Source organism: Tenrec ecaudatus, chromosome 1 (assembly GCF_050624435.1).
Source record: "Tenrec ecaudatus isolate mTenEca1 chromosome 1, mTenEca1.hap1, whole genome shotgun sequence".
NCBI lineage: Eukaryota > Metazoa > Chordata > Mammalia > Afrosoricida > Tenrecidae > Tenrec > Tenrec ecaudatus.
The window spans coordinates 252,819,547-252,838,779 of NC_134530.1; the positions used below are offsets into that span (position 1 = coordinate 252,819,547).

The 19,233-nt window shown below is 36.8% G+C and overlaps 1 protein-coding gene and 1 pseudogene across 4 annotated transcripts in view; one reads left to right on the forward strand and one right to left on the reverse strand.

The window, feature by feature from the left end:
* The window catches only part of DRC8 (dynein regulatory complex subunit 8), a 66,042-nt gene that overhangs the window by 15,297 nt on the left and 31,512 nt on the right, over positions 1 to 19,233 (forward strand). For 3 of the 4 annotated variants that reach the window (XM_075531334.1, XM_075531342.1, XM_075531323.1), the window contains exon 2: positions 3,677 to 3,761. In XM_075531334.1, the coding sequence (XP_075387449.1) occupies positions 3,677 to 3,761 (85 nt within the window). The remainder of the gene's footprint in view (positions 1 to 3,676; positions 3,762 to 19,233) is intronic. The other variant, XM_075531348.1, reaches the window with a different exon arrangement.
* LOC142429750 (dihydrofolate reductase-like) lies at positions 15,961 to 16,862 on the reverse strand (annotated as a pseudogene).

Consider the following 19,233-nt stretch of genomic DNA (forward strand, 5'->3'; position numbering starts at 1 on the left):
TTAGTTTGACATAATAGCTATAAAAGATACTTGGAAACTGTTGGAAAACTTTGAATATGAAATAGATTATGTTAGTGAATTTTTGTTAAGATTTAAAGATGCCAGCGGGGAGTGAGGGCGTAAAAATGAGGAGCTGATGCCAGGGGCTTAGGTTGAGAGCAAATGTTCTGAGAATGTTGAGGGGAATGAATGTACAGATGTGCTTTACACAATTGATGTATGTATGGGTTGTGATAAGAGTTGTATGAGCCCCCAATAAAATGATTTTAAAAATATTTAAAGATGCCAGGGATATTGTGGTTATACAGGAGAATGTCATTATTTTAAAGGAATAACATTTAAAAGTTAATTTAGAAGATTAAACGTGAGAATATTAATAAAAATTTAAAACAAAACTAATAAAGTGGCATTAAGTAAAATAGTATGTTAACAGCAAAAAACTAGAAACATAAATCATGATAGAATCAACAGAACAACTGTACTTCTTTCATTATAGTCCCAATATAGTAAATTGGAAAAAGTCAATTTAGTCTACTTTGAATCATGTTCCAAAATCAAAGGTATATATGAATACTTTAAATTGTACAAGAAAATACAATGGTGTTTTCACCACACCACCAGGAAAAAAATACTTTATCCATCCTTTTTGTGCTTTTAAAGGATATTTCTAAACTTTAAGGATGAAAACACATAATGGAGCTTTTAAATGATCTTAAATTTGAAAAGAAAATTTGTGTAATAGCAGTGTCATAACCAATGTGATTTTTCTGACTAATGCACTGGCTAGTAATACCCCAAAAGTTCAGCTATATTCAATTTGAATCTCAATGAAATAATAAAACAAATGCACAAAAATGAATTGACAAGATCGTTCACTAAAGAATTAATAATAATAACGAAAAACTGGTTTGTTAAGTAATTTATGGAATACCAAGCAATCCCTGAAAACGATAGCATAATAATAAGTTCTTGAGAGTGAAAGTTGCTTACAACCTGTGTTGACAGAAAAATCAAGTTGTAGTTCTTGAATGCTTCCTCCCCCCACTATCATGACCCCAATTCTACCTTACAAATCCATCTAGACCAGAGCATGTACACTGGTACAGAAAAGAGCTGGAAACACAGGGAATCCAGGTGAGATAAACACCTCAATGAGTAATGAGAGTAGCAATACCAGGAGGGTAAAGGAAAGGTAGGGGGAGAAAGTGCGAACTGATTATAATGATCTACATATAACCCCCTCCCTGCATGAAGGGAGACATCGATCAATATAAGACATGAAGAAACAATAATTTATAAATTATCAAGGGTTCATGAGGGAGGGAGGGTGGCAGGGAGAGGGGAAAAATGAGTTGATACCAAGGGCTCAAGTAGAAAATTTTATGAAAATGATGGCAACATATGTACAAATGTGCTTGACACAATGTTATACGTGTGTATTGTGATAAATGCTGTATGAGCCCCCAATGAAATAATTAAAAAAAAAAGAACATTAAGAGTAGTTAACTCTGGATCGTAGAATTTAGGTAGATTTTTATGTGGTTTAAATTTTCTTCCATATTTCCCTCCCCTCCCCTTTTTTTCAGTAGTCATGCATGATTGTTAATGATCATAAAGGAAAAGGGGTTGATTTTTTGCAAAAATAATGGTATGAAAATTGTTTGCAGTAATTGTGACATAGGGTTTGTTTAAACATTTATACAAAACTACAAAGAAAAAGGTGAAGCTCCCAGTTGAGATGACCCTAGAACACGGACAGATCATAGCCAGGGCTTACTTTGCTTGGCTTTTGTTTCCATTTCTTTAAGGATATTCTTATCTTTTTGGGTATAAGTGGTGTTAAATATATATTAATCATTTAAGAGAAATTAACAGGGTCTGTCAGTAAGCATTTGTTGATTGAGTGAATGGTAGTTATTAAGCTTTCTATACAAGGATGTGTATCAAAACCCTTTGGAGGATAATACAGCAAAATGATTAGTGGTTGTGTTATGATAAAGGAAATGTGAGTCATGAAATTTTAAAAATATTTTCTGTACTCTGGTAGCATTTATAATTTTAAAAATGTCCTTAAACTCACTTAGCCTTGTAAAATAACCTCTTTTTTGCTTTCTGGATGTTTTATTGTGCTCAATATTTGCACCACAATTTGTGAGACTTCATCACTCTTTTTCTTTAACTTTTCCATTCAGCTAAATATGTTCGAGTTAGCCTTTTTTTTACGCCTTTCTCTGTGCACCTGTCACCAAATATATTTACTAATCTTTCTACCTCTGCCCTTTAAGTAAACGTAGAATCCTGTCATTTCTCACCACCCCACAGCTACCATTGTGGTCAGTTTTATACCCAGAATATTGTGTTTAGCATTCTAATGGTCTCTGCTTTCACCCTTGTCCCTTTCCAGTATATTCTCAAAATAGTAGTTAAAGTGAATATAAGCCAGACCATGTTCCTCCACACTACAGCTTAAAACCCACTGGAGAGTAAAAACCAGTCATTAAAATAGCCTATATAGCCCTATTGAATCTGCTCCACCCCCAAACTCATATTCCTAGCCTTGTTTCCTACTACTTTTTGTTTACTTTTCTCTACCCAAAAACGCCTCCTGTAGACCTTCAAAAACTGGCTTGCCTTCTCCTTTAGGTCTCCGCCCAGTGTCACCTTGGCAGTGAGACAGGCCCTCCCTAACCAACGTACTGTCTCACTCTTCCCTACCCATGTTCCAGAACTCTCTCTGTCACTGTTCTGCTCTATTTTTTACTTTATTCCTTAGTACCATTTGACTTGCTCTATATGTTTCTAAGTGTGTACCTGCTTATCTCTTTTCCCCATGAAGGCAGGGGCCTGATTCAGTTCATGTTCTAGCCTTAGAACCTAGACCAATGTCTAGCACATACCAGACCCTCAATAAATGTGTATTGAATAAGTGACTTTTTAATTTGTTTTATAGAATTCAGCCCTATCTCCAAAACTAATATGAAAATTCCTCGAGGAAGAGTCACATGTCACCTTCATAGGCCTTTCAGCCTTGAGCTCCCTCAGATATAAGCAAAGAATCACACAAGGAGGTGGGGCACCCTGCTGATTAGATTAGGTTGCATCTACCTTCAGGCTAGAACTGTTCAAACTGCATAAGCTAAAAGGTAGGGTGTTCCACAGGCAAAATGAATCTGTGACTTAGAGTCAAAATAGCACTGGTCCTTGGTGGGAAGCGAGGGATAGGAGGCTGTGAAGGGTCTAGAGATGACTTTGTTAAAGGGCCACTGAAAGTGCTTTGTATCTTGATCTGGGTTTATGAGTGTAAGCATATGGAAAAACCTATCAAGCTGTCTAAGAGTGGTGTGGCTTCAATACTTCCTTGTCCATAGATTGTGCACCAGATTATGTTTTCTGAGGCATCCAGAGGAATGCTCATATATGCTAACCCCACTGCCTGTGAGACAGTTAATTAACTGATGCAGCCTTTCAGGGAGTCATTAAAGGGTTTCTGAGACTGGAATTGTTTACCCAAACAGATTCCTCTCCCAAGGAGTGGCTAGTGAGTTTGAATCATCCACCAGTGTTGACCAGTTCGAGATCAATGGACCATTCAGTATGTTAAATTTTACTAAAAAACTGTTTCACTACTGACTTTTTAAAATTCAAAGTTAATTTGAGTTTGCTTTGTCATTTGCAGAGACTGCAGTAACAGAATTTCACAAAAGGATCAAAGAAGCCTTTGAAGTATTTGACCATGAGTCGAACAATACAGTGGATGTGAGGTTTGGAAATATTTTCTGTGTTAGAATTCTAAATTACAGATATAACTGCTAAAGTCGAAGAAGGCCCTTTTCTCTGCTTTTTACAGTGTGCCTTAGATTTATTATGCCTTTTGTATGTAGCATTTCTTTTCTTTGTGAAAACTCTTCACTAATTATTGCTTCTTATTCTTTGTTGTCTGGTGAAAAGCATGAGCCTGCGTTTCTCACTGCAGGCTGTGAAATCTATGAAGGAAAAGAACTGCACTGTAGCTTTTTGGAACTTGGCACAGAGTTGCCACTCAAGAAGTATTTATTTTGTAAAGGATGACTTGCATTTAAGATATAGACATATAAATTATCAAGCCATGGGTGGCACATTACAAAGAAAGATTAATGATGCTTTAGCAATGGTATTGTACACTCCTCAGTTACAATCACAAAAAGAACCCAAATATAATAAGATAAGAGAAAGACATGAATACATGAAGAAATCAGGAAAAAAATCAAAAGGAAGGGACTATTAGCGTCTAATAGAAACCGTTCTTCTAGAAGGCCAGGCTAATTGAGGATTATATGATGGGATTATAATCTCATTCAGAACCTAGTTCCTTAGGCTTTAGCAGCACTCATAGCGTTTAGAATCCTGGTGGTGTAGTGGTTAACTTGGGCGGCCATCTGCATGGTTGGTAGTTCAACCCTACCAACAGCTCCGCAGGAGAAAGGCAGACTCGGAAACAAACAGGGCTTCACTATGAGTCAGCATTGATTCATGGCAGTGAGTGGCTATTTTTAGAAGCCAAGAAAGCAGTGGGAAGCGATTTTAAAATGGTCTTAGACAGGACCACTTGAGCTAAATGGAATAAACAATATCAGACTTTACTTATGACAAATTATAACTAAATGCATTCCTTACTTCCTCATGCATGAAGGTATTGGATGTGATTTCAGGTAGGGAATGCAATCAGTTTCATTACTTTATAGTAATATCTTACAAAATTTTGCTTTTTATCTCCGCTGTGCGTAGTATGGACCTTCCGGTCAGGTGGAGTGTCACACCCTCACTGTAGTGGGCCTGCTGTGAGCTGTGGCTCAGCTAATGCCACAGGAGTATACGAGTTATATGTGAGTCCTTCACGTCCAAACTACTGTCATCACCAGCCTAAGGCACATGTACTGTTGTCATTCTCATTTTTTCGCCAGGGTATATTTTCGAGTGTAAAGCCTACATGACGTGATATTACAACAGACTGAATACAGAAGCAGATATGTGAATCTAGTGGTCTTTTATCAAACTAGACATTACAGAGATATGCAAACATGTAACACAATGCCATTCTTCTAGTTATTTTTTTTGTTTTGAACAGTGTAGTTATTTCTTCATAAAAATTATTTATGTAAAATAATGGATTCATGATTGTTATGCCTAGGTGATTTTGTAAATAAGTGTATTTTAAATCTTAGGTCTAATTTCTAATATGATATGATACTGTAGATAAATATAGCCCACATAAACAAAAGCTCTTTGAGGGTTTCAAGGTTTTTAAATAATTTTATTGGGGTGCTCATACAACGTTTATCACAATCCATCCATCGTATCAAGCACGTTTGCACATGTGTTGCCATCATCATTCTCAAAGCATCTGCTTTCCACTTGAGCCCCTGGCACCAGCTCCTCATTTGAGGGTTTCAAGTTTTAAGAGTGTGAAACAAGTCTTGCCACCAAAAAGTTTGAGAGCCACTGTTGTCAGTTGATATTTTCAAAAGCTCTGAAAATATGGTTAACATATTAACTATTACTATTGTATAAAATTATATATGTTTATATAATTTAATTTGAAATGATAATCATTAATACTAATATTCTTGACAAATAATTTGGATTTTTAAATATAATTAATGCTGGATCAATAATGTTTTACATAATAAAACTCAAACTTCACTGTATATATTTTATATTGATCTCTTAAATACTAAGCAGTTCATTTTCTAAGTACTATTTTTCTTGTTTAATAGCTTTTGAAAACTAGCATCTTGAAAAACATTGAGGCTGGTTTTCAACATCATGGATTAAATGTGCTTTATTTTGCTTCATAAAAAGCACAGACCATACAATATTTTCACTTACCTTATATACTCAAGTATAAGTTGATCTAAATATCAGCCAAGGCACCTAATTTTACCACAAAACTGCATTAAAAATATGCTGAAAAAACTTGGTTTATATACTAGTGTATATTTTCTTGCTCTGTTCAGAAATTAATAGGATTGATTCAAAATAAAAATTTGAGCAGATAATATATACACATAAAATAAAATTTCTAAAAGTACCGAGTACACAGTGATAAGTAAATATCTTTATCTGTAACTTCTAGTTTTTAAATTTTTCATTCCAAAGGCAACATCTGTTAAAATTTCCATAACTCTTCCAGAGATTGTTTTAAATATAAGTATATGCTTTTTTAGAACAAATGGCAAGATATTCGTACAAATAATACGGCACTTTGATTTTAGTCATTTATCAATATATCTAAAGGATATGTGTGGTGGCTTGCATGCTGTTGGAATGCTGGAGGCTGTGCCACTGGTATTTCAAATACTCATATTGACAGGTTTCTTTGGAGCTTCCTGTCTGAAAATAGACTACAAAGAAGGAAGATAAGATAAATAGAAAGATAACCACTTTTGAGAGCTTAGCCACTGAAAATCTTATGAGCAACAGTGGAACATTATCAAGTATTGTGCTGGAAGATGACCCCTTCAGGTTGGAAGACATTCAAAATAGTACTGGGGAGCTGACCTTAAGGACATGGGTGGAGGAAAGCTTTGAGGACCGTCATTTGCTGATGGGGCATGACACAGAATGAGAAGAAGCAGATATGGGCATCCGTTAATAATCAGAATGTGACCTATATGAGGTATGAATCTTAAGAAAATTCGAAGTCATCAAAAATGAAATATAGCACATAAAGACTGCTAGCCTAGGCATTAGTGAACTGAAATGGGTTGGTATTGGCCATTTTGAGTTAGACATGATACCATTTTCAGAAGCTGATAAACCCTTGAAGAAAATTACCTGGCCAAATGACTGGAAGAGATCCATATTTGTGTCAATTCCAAAGAAAGGTGATGCAGCAGAGTGAAAATGTATTTTAAATATACTCTAAAGTAATTTAAAAATGATTATAGCAATACATTGACAAGGAGCTGCCAGAAAGTCAAGCTGGATTCAGAAGAGGATATGGAACAAGGATTATCATTGCTGACATCAGATGGATATTGGCTGAAAGCAGAGAATACCTGAAAGATGTTTACTTTTATGTTTGTTTCATATGATTTACTGTGCAAAAACATTTGACTGTGTAGATTGCAACACACTATAGATAGCATTTCAAAGTGGGAATTGCAGAATACTTCATTGAAAGTGTCATAGCCTGAGTCAGGCACACCTTTGTCCTCAAAATGACGTCCTTGCTCTTCATCACTTTAAAGAGGTTTCATGCAGCCCATTTTCCCAGTGCAATAGATGGTTTGACTTCTTGACTGCTACTGTCATGTATTGATTATGGATCCAAGGAAAATGAAATTCTTTTGCTTGAGGATTTCATGTGCTCATGAGGAAGCTATATATAGACCAAGAGGAAGTAGTTGAAATAGAACATGAGAATTCTGCATGTTTTAACATTAGGAAAGGTGTTTGTCAGGGTTATATCTTTTGTATACTAATTAAATAATCTGAAAAGCTGGACTAGATGAAGAAGAATGTGGCATCAGGATTGAAGGAAGGCTAATTAACAACCCACAACATATACAGGACACAACTTTGCAAAAAAGATTTGAAGCACTTGCTGATGAAGGTCAAAGACTGCAGCCTTCTGTATGGATTTCAGCTCAGTATAAAGGGAAAATAAATCCTCACAACTGGACCAATGGACAATATTATGATAAGTAGCGAAATGATTGAAATTGTCAAGGGTTTAATTTTGCTTGGATTCCAATCAATGCATGAAAGCAGCAGGCAAGAAATCAAACAACTTATTACAATGGGCAAGTTGGCTGCATGAGACCTCTTTACAGTGTTGAAGAGCACAAGGATGCCATTCTGAGAACTAAGATGTGCCTGACCTAAGCCATGTTAATTTTCAATAACCTCATGAATGAGCAATAATTGATGCATTTTGAATTATGGTATTGGTTGAAGATACCATCGGGCTGCCAGAGGAACACATCTATCTTGGAAAAAGGACGCTTAGAATACTCTCTAGAAATGAGAATGGCCAAACTTGTCTCATGTATTTTGGACATGTTGTCAGGAGAGACCAGTCCCTGGAAAAGGGCATTATACTTGGTTAGAGTAGAGGGCCAGGAAAAAAAGGGGAAGGCCCTCAGAGAGCTAGACTGACACTGTGGCTGCGACACGGGCACAAACATAACAGTTGGAAAGGTGGTGAAGGACAGGGTGTGACACAGGGTCTGTAACAGAGGGAACTGACTAGAGGAAACCCAACGAGGGCATGAAAGACTCTTTTGTTCCTCTATTGCTGAAGTGCCATTTATTGAATTGGCTTTCCATTTATGGAAATTTAATTTGTTTCCACGTTTTTGCTGGAATGGCCAATGTTGTGGTGATTCTCCTATTATGCATGCCATTTTATGAAAGTGCGCATTTGTCTTCAGGATAAATTCTTGGACATATGTCAGTGCATGGGTATTTTTTGGTAGATGTTGCTATTTCTTACCTCCATGAGTACCTGCTTGTGTATTTCCTTTACAACAAACTTTAATTGTTGAATTTTGGGAATTTTGGCAATCTGATATGGGAAAAATAGAAACTCAGTCTTACTTTTCATTTTCCTAATTGTGAACATCTTTTCCGATATCTAAAAATTATTTGTATTTCCTTTTGTTTGAGTTGCCAGTCATTGACTTTCCCTCATTTTTTAAATCAGACGATTCATCTTTTTACATTTTGAAGATCTACTGACTTTATTTTCACTTTCTGGCATTCAGAAATTAAAGAAAAATTAATCAAGTTGAATACCTCATATATCAATTTAATTGATTGAAACAAGAAAATTCAGTAATTTTAGTAGAATAAATTTATACTATTCTGAGTAAAGCTAGTTTTGTATAGGAAAAACATAACTCACAAATTTAATTAGAAAATAATTCTAATCTTACCTTTAAAAAATCTACTTTTTAATGTTCTTTCATTGTTGGGGATTCTGTCATTGAGCTTTGATATGCCATCCTTTTAAAAACTTCATTTCCAAAATAAAATAAAAACTTTATTTCCCATATATAGAAATTAGAAATAATACTTGCCTCACTTAAGCTATGATAGTATTGAGTATCAATAAAATAAGTAGAAAATTTCAAAATTGTAAGGTTTTGTCATCTTACATATTTTTAAACATTCTTATCTAATCAATGCCAAGGCAGATTGATTCTCAAGAATCTAGTGAACTATAGTGATACAGAATCTAATCCTGGAATAAAAATTCTGGCCTTCCTCTTTCCCTAAGCACACGTGTCAGTTCCATTCCTAAGTTTTATTGTCTTTGCAAAGTGATCACATTGTTAGTATTCCACACTATTTTGTGTTAACCATACATGTCCCCATCTGTAGGGAATGGCAGTCCAGAAACTCCCACCTCTCCTCTGGATAGAGCAGTAAGTCTTTCTTCACTGATTTTATCTTCAGTAGAGCATGCATTTTTGAGGACCATGCCACCCTATATTATTCCTATTTCACTGATATGGAGACTTAAAATTTCTTTAGCAATTGTTAGGGACCTTGAGTGTCTGGGGTCTTGCCTAAAATTCACTAAGAAGTAAGTAATGAGAACCTGTTTTATAAGAAAGAAGCCTGAAGAAGTGAGATGCCATAAATACTGCTTTTATTTCTTCACATTTAATGCTATTTTTGAAGGAAAGTTAACACTAAATTTCACAATTTATTTTTATCAGGTAATAAAAAGTGTGAGAGAGTGGAAGAGAAACGGCATGAACAGGTTCCTGAAACTGAAATTATCCAAGAAAGCTTGAGCCTACTCAAAGAGCTTTTGAAAAATTGTATTGGTAAATAGTAAATGGAAATTCTGTAATTTCCATTACAGAATAGAATTCTGTAATCGAAAACCCATTATGTTAGAAGAACAGACAGGTTTGGGACCCAATGTCATGGTGGAATGACTTGTAAGAGCAAAGGTTTACACTACCAGGCCTACCTACTAACAATGGATTATCTAATGTAATAATAGCAAAAGACAAATAAATGACATCTCATAACAACGAAAAACTTCAGCCTAAGAACTTTGGCGCAGCGAATACATAAGCTACTCTTACCACATCTCTGCTTGCTCCCTTACCTGTTTAATCTTTTAAAAAATATATTTCAAAAGAAATGGACTGGAGTTAAACTCTATGTTAATGCTATCTCATTAGCATAACAAAATTGCAGTACATTTTCAAATGGGATTAGAACTTCAGGCATAGGGGTTAGGATTTACAACCCATATATGTTTTTATATAATTCTATTCATAATACCACATGTCTGATAAAAATCCAATAGCTACTATGTATATAAAATTTTGACAACTTATCAATAAAGGCAAATAACCTAATCATTAAATGGGCAAAGGACTGCGATTGACATTTCACTATAAAGGACACTTAATTGGCCACCAAGTCCATGAACATCCGTGAAAAGACACTCATCATTATTGTCCATCAGACAGATAAAATTCAAAAGCACAATGAGATGCCCTTTCACTCCCATTGGGATGCTAAGATTAAAACAGACCAAAACTCAAACCAAACTCAGAGCCATTGAGTTGATTCCAACTCATAGAGACCCAGTAGGACTGAGTGAAATAGACTTTCTTGAGTTTCTGAGACTTTAAATCAGCAGTTCTCAACCTGTGTGTCGTGATCCCTTTGGGGGTCGAGCGACCCTTTCACAGGGGTTGATCGATTTATAACAGTAGCAAAATTGTAGTTTGGAAGTAGCAACGAAAATAACTTCATGGTTGGGGGTCACCACTACATGAGAACTGTATTAAAGGGTTGCAGCATTAGGAAGATTGAGAACCACTGCTTTAAATCTGTATGGAAGCAGCCTGCTTCATCTTTCTCCCGAGGAACAACTTGTGGCGTTGTGACTTGTGATTAGCAGCACAATGTGTAGCACCTACAACATCAGGGATCCTTAAAACACACACACACACACACACACACACAGTGAGAGAAAAAGAGAGAGAATAACAAATGATGAGAATGTAGAGAAATGGGAGCCATTGATGGTGGAGATGGACAAATGGTACAATGGTGGAGAACAACTAAAAGTAGAAATATCATATGACCCAACAATTCTACTCCTAGGTATATATCCCCAATCCAAGAGACTCTTCCACCAATATTCATGGCAGTACTGTTCACCATAGCCCCCCCTTAAAAAAACAGCCTAGATGCGCATCAACAGGTGAATGTATAAACACACGTGGTGTGAACGCACAGTAGAATACTATTCAGCCAGTAGGAGAAATTGTGTCCTGATGCATGCTGTAGTATTTGAAGACACACGGAACAGAAAAAGTTGACTACATAAGGACAAGTATCATATAGCCTCATTTATATAAAAAGATAAGACAAATAGAGAACAAAATGTATTAGTAGTTACTGTAGATGTCAAGGAGGGGAGAAATGAGTGTGAATGGTAATGAAAAAACACAATGATTAAAGGTAGGGGTGCACAACCAATATTATAATTGATTTCAGTAAGTTTTACATCTGCAAAAAGTTGAAGTGACAAACTGTGTGACAGCTATATTTTTGACAAAGATAAGGGGGAAGAGAAGCAGCTGCTGAGGTTGCTTATGTATAAATAAAATTTCATGGGATTTGGTTCCTTGATTTGGAAGTTTGGGGTCATGGTTTCATGAGACATTTCAGTTAACTGGCCTAATAATAATAGAAAGCTATAGAATGTGTGCCTTATAATCTACATGCCATAAGACCAAATGAACTGCATGGTACCTATCATTAGTGAATGTTTTGATCAAAGGTTCTGTAGAAGAATCCTGTTCAAAAGGGAGAAAATTCAGAATGCAGTTTCTTTAAAAACAAAACAAAAAGTTTTATTGGCATATAGTTCACATATCATACATTTCAATAGTTCAATCTCATCAAGAAGAGTTGTACAATCAATCATCACCACAGTTGGAGAACATTTACTTCATTCTTGTCCTCATTGTTATTAGCCCTCCATTTGCCACACCCCCAAGGAACCATTAATCCGCTTACTGGCTATAGTTTCACATACCCTGAAATTCATATACAGAAAAACATTATAAAAACTTACAAGAATAACAAAGTAAAACAGGGAAAAACCTCAATTGAAAAGAAAGTGGAAACTATTAAACACTAGAACACATTTAAATGGATCATAAGGGAGAGCAAATGTTAAGAATGCTAAATTTTAACCCAACTGCATCTTCACTAATTCACTTTCCAATGCATTGTGCATGATAGGAAAGCTGTTCCCATCCCTGGCCCATGGTCACAGACGATTCACCAGGGCCTTAATCCATGTGTATTTCCCCTTCACTTTTTTTTTTAAGTAAATGGAAACAGCTTTAAAATGGTTCCAAAGGGAGATCAAATGATGATATATTTTGACCTAACCAGGGAACCCCGGCGGTGCAGTGGTTACAAATTGGCCTGCAATTCTCATGGCTGGCAGTTTGAAACCATCATTAGCTTCTTGGGAGAAAGACTGGGCTTTCTACTCCTGTAAAGCGTTAGAGCCTTGGAATGCCACAGGAGGTCGCCCTGAGTCAGCCTGGATGCGATGGTGGTGAGTGAGTGTGAGTGAGGTCTGCCAGAAGCACTTTACAGTGCTCTGTCTGATAGCAGGAGTATCCATCTCCCTCAACGGTGATTGGAGGGGATTTACCAGAGGCTTAATCCCTTGCAGTGGATTTTGGGCTGCCATCCACAGCCTTCTGCAAACCAGCTGTCAGGAACCAATTTCAAATGAACTCCAGACTCTCAGAAGTTGGATTAATAGCTGAAACTATTGCCCTGAAATCAAAGATATCCCGTAGAGAAATCATAAAACCAAACAATGGTTTAGCTTACCTGCCTTGTGTTCTTTAGAGAACTATGTACATAGCGTCAAACTGACCCCAGCAAGCCAAAATGTTATATAGAAACCTTAGAGGGTAGTGAGTTTATATTAAGGGGGAGGTGCACCTCAGTGAATGGGGGTGAGAACAGTTGCACAACCTGAAGAATGTAATTAGCAACACTGAATTGTATATGTGGAAAACTACTGAAGTGTGCATCATGTTTTGCCATGGATCTGCTCATTGACAGCAACAAAATGAAGTATAAAAACACATGATTATTCATTTGGTGATATGTCACCCAGTAAAGAAAATGAATGAGCTAAGGTGTACATGTATTACTTGGATAAATCTGAGAAATGATGTTAACAATTATAAAAGGAAGCAACTATTAGATATGTTGTAGATTGATATGCCCCTACCGATATCTGGTATAAATGCTAATCTTTATGCCTGTGGTTATAATTCTATTTGGGAATGATTTACCTTTATTATCTTAATGAGACAGGCTAGTTAGTATGTATTTTGATTTAATCTCTTGTGATATAAGAGATCTAAGAGGTAGAGAAAGGGCAAGATAGGTGTCAAGACACGTGGAATTCCATTGAACCAGGAAGCAGAATCTAAGGAGACAAGAACCTTCCTTTTCTACAGAGAGACAAAGACTTCTCATAGGTGGGACACCCTGAATTCAGTCTTCTTGCCTCCCAAACTCAGAAAATAAATGTCTGTTTGTTAAAGCCATCTAGTTGTGGTATTTCTGTTAGAGTAGCATTCGATAACTGTTGTTGCTATTAGTCAGTTCCAACTCATATCAGCAGAACAAAACACTGCAAAGTCTTGGACTATCCTCACAGCCCTGTCGCTATGCTTGAGTCCATTGGTGGAGCCATTGGGTCAACCTCTCTCATTGAGGGTCTTCCCCTCCCCCCCCCAAAAAAAAGATTTCACTGACCTTCTACTTTGCCAAAAATGATGTCCTCCTCAAAGGACTGGCCCCTCCTGAAAGATGACATGTACATCAGACAAACGAGTCTTGCTGTCCTCTCTTCTAAGGTGAATTCTGGCTGTCCTTGTTCTTCTGGCAGTCCAAGGATAGTCATTATTCTTCACCAGCACCACAATTCAAACGCATCAATTCTTCTTCAGTCTTCCCAATTCCTTGTCTAGCTGTCACATGCATAGGGGGCCATTGAAAATATTATCATTTGGGTCACGTGTATCTAGTTCTCAAAGTGACATCTTTGTTCTTGCATAGCCGCTTTGTCCAAATGTACTACAGAGTTTCTTCTCTTGACTGTTGCTACCATGATTATTGATTGTGGAGCCAAACACAGTGAAATCCTTTACTGTTTCCTTCTTTTCTCCATTTGTCATGATGTTGTTTATTGGCCCAATTGGAGAGATTGCTTTTCTTTACAGTGAGTTACAATCCATACTGAAAACTATAGTCTTTGATCTTCAGTGACTACTTCAAGTCCTCATCTCTTTTAGCAAGCAAAGTGGTATCTTCTAAATGTTGCAGGATGTTAATGAGCCAGCCGTCCTGTAATGTGGATGCCACATCGATACAGTAGTTTCTCAGATGATTTGCTCAGATTACAGATTGAATAAGTATGATGTAAGTATTCAATCTTGACACACACCTTTCCTGACTATAAAGCAGTTTGTATTATCTTATTCTGTGTGAACAACTACCTTTTGAACTGTGTACACATGAGCATAATTAAGTATTCTAGAATTCCCATTGTTCGTAGTATTATCCATAATTTGTTATGATCGATACATTTGAATGCTTTACACCTTCAGTCAAACACAGACATCTTTCTGGCACTCTCTGCTTTCAGTCAAGATCCATCTGATGTCAGCATGATAGCATTTAAAAATACCTACCAATTTCTACTTATTGACTAGTTCAGGGTTAAGTGCCAGAAATTCCAGAGAGCAGTGCTTCTGGTTATATTCAAGGCACCATTGTTTTCCTGTGGTTTGCAGTTTTTATGCAGCACTGATTCCTGTTTGTTTAGGATTAATTTTTATAAGTAGCATTTCTGGGGGCACAACTAGAACATTCTGAACTCGAATTGCTATTATTTATTTTGTACTTTAAAATGGTTGTAACAACTTAGAATACAGAAAATTCTTTGTGTACTATTCTAATCTTAGCCAACCTAATGGATAAAACAATGAATATTCTGTATTTAATTTTGTGAAGTTTATTTTCTAATTCACTAATTTTGATTTCTAAGAATATCTGTTCATAATTTGTTACATATTTGAAATTTTTAATTTTTGCCATCATGCTTACTATAAGATTAAAAAAAAAGAGCATTCTAGTTCTAAAATTGAATGTGAGGATGATTGTACAAGTTTCCATGATATTGAATGATTGAACTGTTGAGTTATATGATATGTAAATTGTTTGCAAATAAAACTGCTGAGGAAAAGAAAATACATCAAGAGCACTCTCACATTGCAATATTTCCTGGAGTTTCACTTAAGATCAGAAACAGAATACTTAAGAGGTCTCAGACCTTTGCACTTTGAAAAGTTAGTTTCTTACCTGCCTCTACATCATCTTTACTGAATAACTGGGGTTCTCAATTCATTAATACCCTGGTATGGGGGAACAGATTTTTTTAAATCAGAAATCCGATACACTCAGAATGATGTGTAGCCCTTAATTTGGTAACATTTTCATTTGAAATAGAAATTCAGTCGTGCTGTTTGTAATGGATTTATACCATTTTGTTTAATCTGTCTAGCTCTTATCTCTGATTTCAACTCATGGTGTCAGGGGCTGTCTCATGTTTGGCTGTCTTATCAGATATGTTAGTGTTGTCAGGTATCGACCCAACCCTGGCCCATGAGGGAGAGGCATTTATGTAGTTATAGCAAGAAATGTTTCACAAGTGGTATGTGATTTAGTTTCTTTAGCATTAATGAAGGAAAAACAAAGTAGAAAACAAAAACCTCTACTGAGAAACAATTATCCACAGATCTGAAACTAATAAAGTCTCCTCTCCTAGTTACAATGAATAATTCTTTCAAGAGCAACTTGAAGTAAATAAGAAAATGTTGTTATATTAGTCATTCATTTCGAATCGTCAAATTTGTACTTAATGCCTTTTTCTTGCTGGACATCAGAAAGAACACCTGGGTGTTGTGAGGGAAGTTTGTATTTCTGTAAATCAATTTCAGGGCAAAAAATGTGTTGCTTTCAAATTCCTACATGATCCTTGTGACAAACCGTCTAACACAGTGGCTCTCACCCTGTGGGTTGCAACCCCTTTGGGGGTCGAACAACCCTTTCACAGGGGTCACCTAAGACCATTGGAAAACACATAAATATTTCACAGTATATAATTACATATTGTTTTGTGATTAATCATTATGCTTTAATTATATTCAGTTTGTAACAATTAAAATGCATCCTGCATATCAGATATTTACATTGCCATTCACAGCAGTAGTAAAATTACAGTTATGAAGTAGCAATGAAAATAATTTTATGGTTGGGGGTTATCACAACTGTCTTAAAGGGTCGCGGCATTAGGAAGGTGGAGAACCACTGCTCTGACATGACCTGGTTGGTCCATGGCTTCCTTATAAACAGAACTGCCTCCTCCTATGATCCAGATCATGTCGACTTGATTTCCTAATTCTGGTTGCATAATTAGTTTTAAGACACCAAACAGACTTTGGATAAGCAAAAGAGCTCCTTGTGGGCTTTCCTTGAGTTCTCTACTGAGAACTAAATCGTTTCTTTCAAAGGTCTGTTCTTCTCAGGAATGGAGAACCTGGTCTTCCTTCCCATAATCACCAAGAGGTGGTGATTGTGGTCATTCTCTGGAAACACTGGAATTCATGCCTGAGCATGGGCCAGGGTCGGTTTCCATTCTTGCCGATGCCCAAGCTTTGGGACAGTGTGATGATGCAGTTTAGAGGAGGAACCCTGACAGCACCGTGAACACCTCTGAGCTCAGCGCAAGACATCCTTCATTCTCTAGCCCGTTGGCATCCTGCTGGCTCTCCTGGCGGCTCCCTGCTAATGTCCTGCTGCACCCATTTTGTATTGTATTTTGAGTGCATTTCAATGGAAGGGGTTCATCTTCTTGCACCGTAGCAGACAACATTTCATACTGTCAGAAGTGGCTAATTTTTCAGAAGTCGTCTGCCTTTTCCTTCTTCATAGTATGCCTGAGTCTACACACTTTTCTGAAACCTGTCCATTGTGGGTGATCCTGCTGATATTTGAAAAACTGCTGGCATAACTTTCAGCATCATAGCAAGGCATAGCCATCACAGTGCGACAAACACGACAGATGAATTGTGGTCCATAAAGGTTGCAGCCTTGGAAATTACATGGGACAATTCTGTCTTGTCCTATAGAGTTGCTGTGAGTTGGAATCAGCCCAAGGGCCATGGGGTTACCCTCACCCACTGCCTCCTTATAGGGATCCATGGTGACATAGAGGGTTACACATTAGTCTGCTAACCACAAGGTCAGCAGTTTGAACCCACCTGACACTCCATGGAAGAAAGTTGAGACCCTCTGCTCCCATAAAGATTTATACTTTCAGAAACCCAAAGGAGAAGTTCTACTCCGTTTTTATAGGGCCATTGTGAGTTGACATTGACTCAATGTTAGTAGGTTTTTATGAGTACCCTGATGGTGCTGTTGAATAAGCATTGGATTGCTAACTGAAAGGTCGGTTGTTCAAATCTACCCTCTGCTGATGTCCATCAAGAAGATTCACAGCTTTCATTTATAGATCACTATGAATTAGAAGTAACTCCTTGGCAATGGGTGTTTAGAAGAAGTACCTAAGGAGTCCCAGTGACACTATGAATTAGGTATTGGACCGCCAAACCCCAAATCCAAAGGTCAAACCACTGACCACTCTGAGGGAGAAAGATGAAGCCCTGGGAAAGATTTCTAGCCTTGGAAACCATAGCTGTATAGGGAGTTGTGAGTCAACATCAGCCTAATGTCAGTGTTTGCTTATTTGCATAAGAAGTCTCTGGGTGGTTCAAATGGTTAAGCGCTTAACTATAAACCCAGCTAGCAACCAACAACAGCTTCTGAAAGGTCTGTGTAGTTGCTGTCAATACTCTATGCATGACAACTAGCCTAAAGGTTAGAATTTAGCGTGCAGTTATTTCAAAATTTGCTATTTTTTCAGTACTTATTTTTACTTTTTATTTTGAAAAAATTTTTGATTGAAAAATTATAAAAATTAGTTTCTTTTAAAATATTTTATTGGGGGCTCTTACAGCTCTTATAACATTATATACATCAATTATATCAAACATTTGTACATATGTTGCCATCATCATATAGTTTCTATTTATCCTCTACCTTTTATCCATTAATGTGAATATCCTACCCAATGATAATACAATTACCAAAGCTAAGAAATTAGCATTAGTTCAATACCAATATTTATACTGGAAATTTTAGTGGAATTACCCGTTTACCCACTAATACCTCATTTTTGATGACGAATCCAATTCAGAGTCCCATGCTGTGTTCTCTTAGGCTGTATGCCATCAACTCCTTGGGGACCCGTGAGTTGGCCACAGTAAAACGAATGGCCTACCGGGTGTCCAAGACTGTAGTCTTTACAGAAGCCGTGCCACGGCTTTCTCTCTTGGAGCCACTGGGTAGGCGCCACCCCCGACCTCTCAGTTAGTGCTTAACTAATGTTCCACTAGGGCTTCTCTTTCTCCTCCAAAATCTGTGACAGTTCCTTGATCTTTCGTTGGCCTCTTGACCTTGATAATTTTGAAAAACCCTGCTAAGTTATTTTTAGACTAACCCTCAGTTTGATTTTACTAGACAGTTTCTGGTGATCAGTGTCAGCATCATAGTGGGGTACATGATGCGGGCATATCATACTATTGGTGTTAGTCTTGACCACTTGGCTAAGGTAATCTCTGCCACTATTTTCTCTTTGAAATTAATACAAATTCCTTTTTGAAGTCATGTATATCTTGGGAGAAATACTGTGAAGCTGTGCAAATAATCTATTTCTCTTCAAACTTTTGCCCGCTAATTTTAACATCCATTGGTAGCTCTTGTCTGCAATAGTCGTTACTGTAGTCTTTGCCAAATGGGGTTTTAGTGTTATTTAAAAAAACCAAAGCAAAGCAACGCCTGATCAGTGGGCTTTTTTCCCTTTCATTCTTTTATTTAATGGGTGGGCAACCATTTGGTAATGTTTAGTTTTAAAAAAAATTTTGACCATTCAGAATATTTTATTCAATTAATCCAGTAAACATTTATTAAGCTCTTGTTTTGACCAAGGCATCTGTGAGAAAGATGCAAAAGTATAGTAGTTCAGGTTGTAGCTGAGTATTTTCT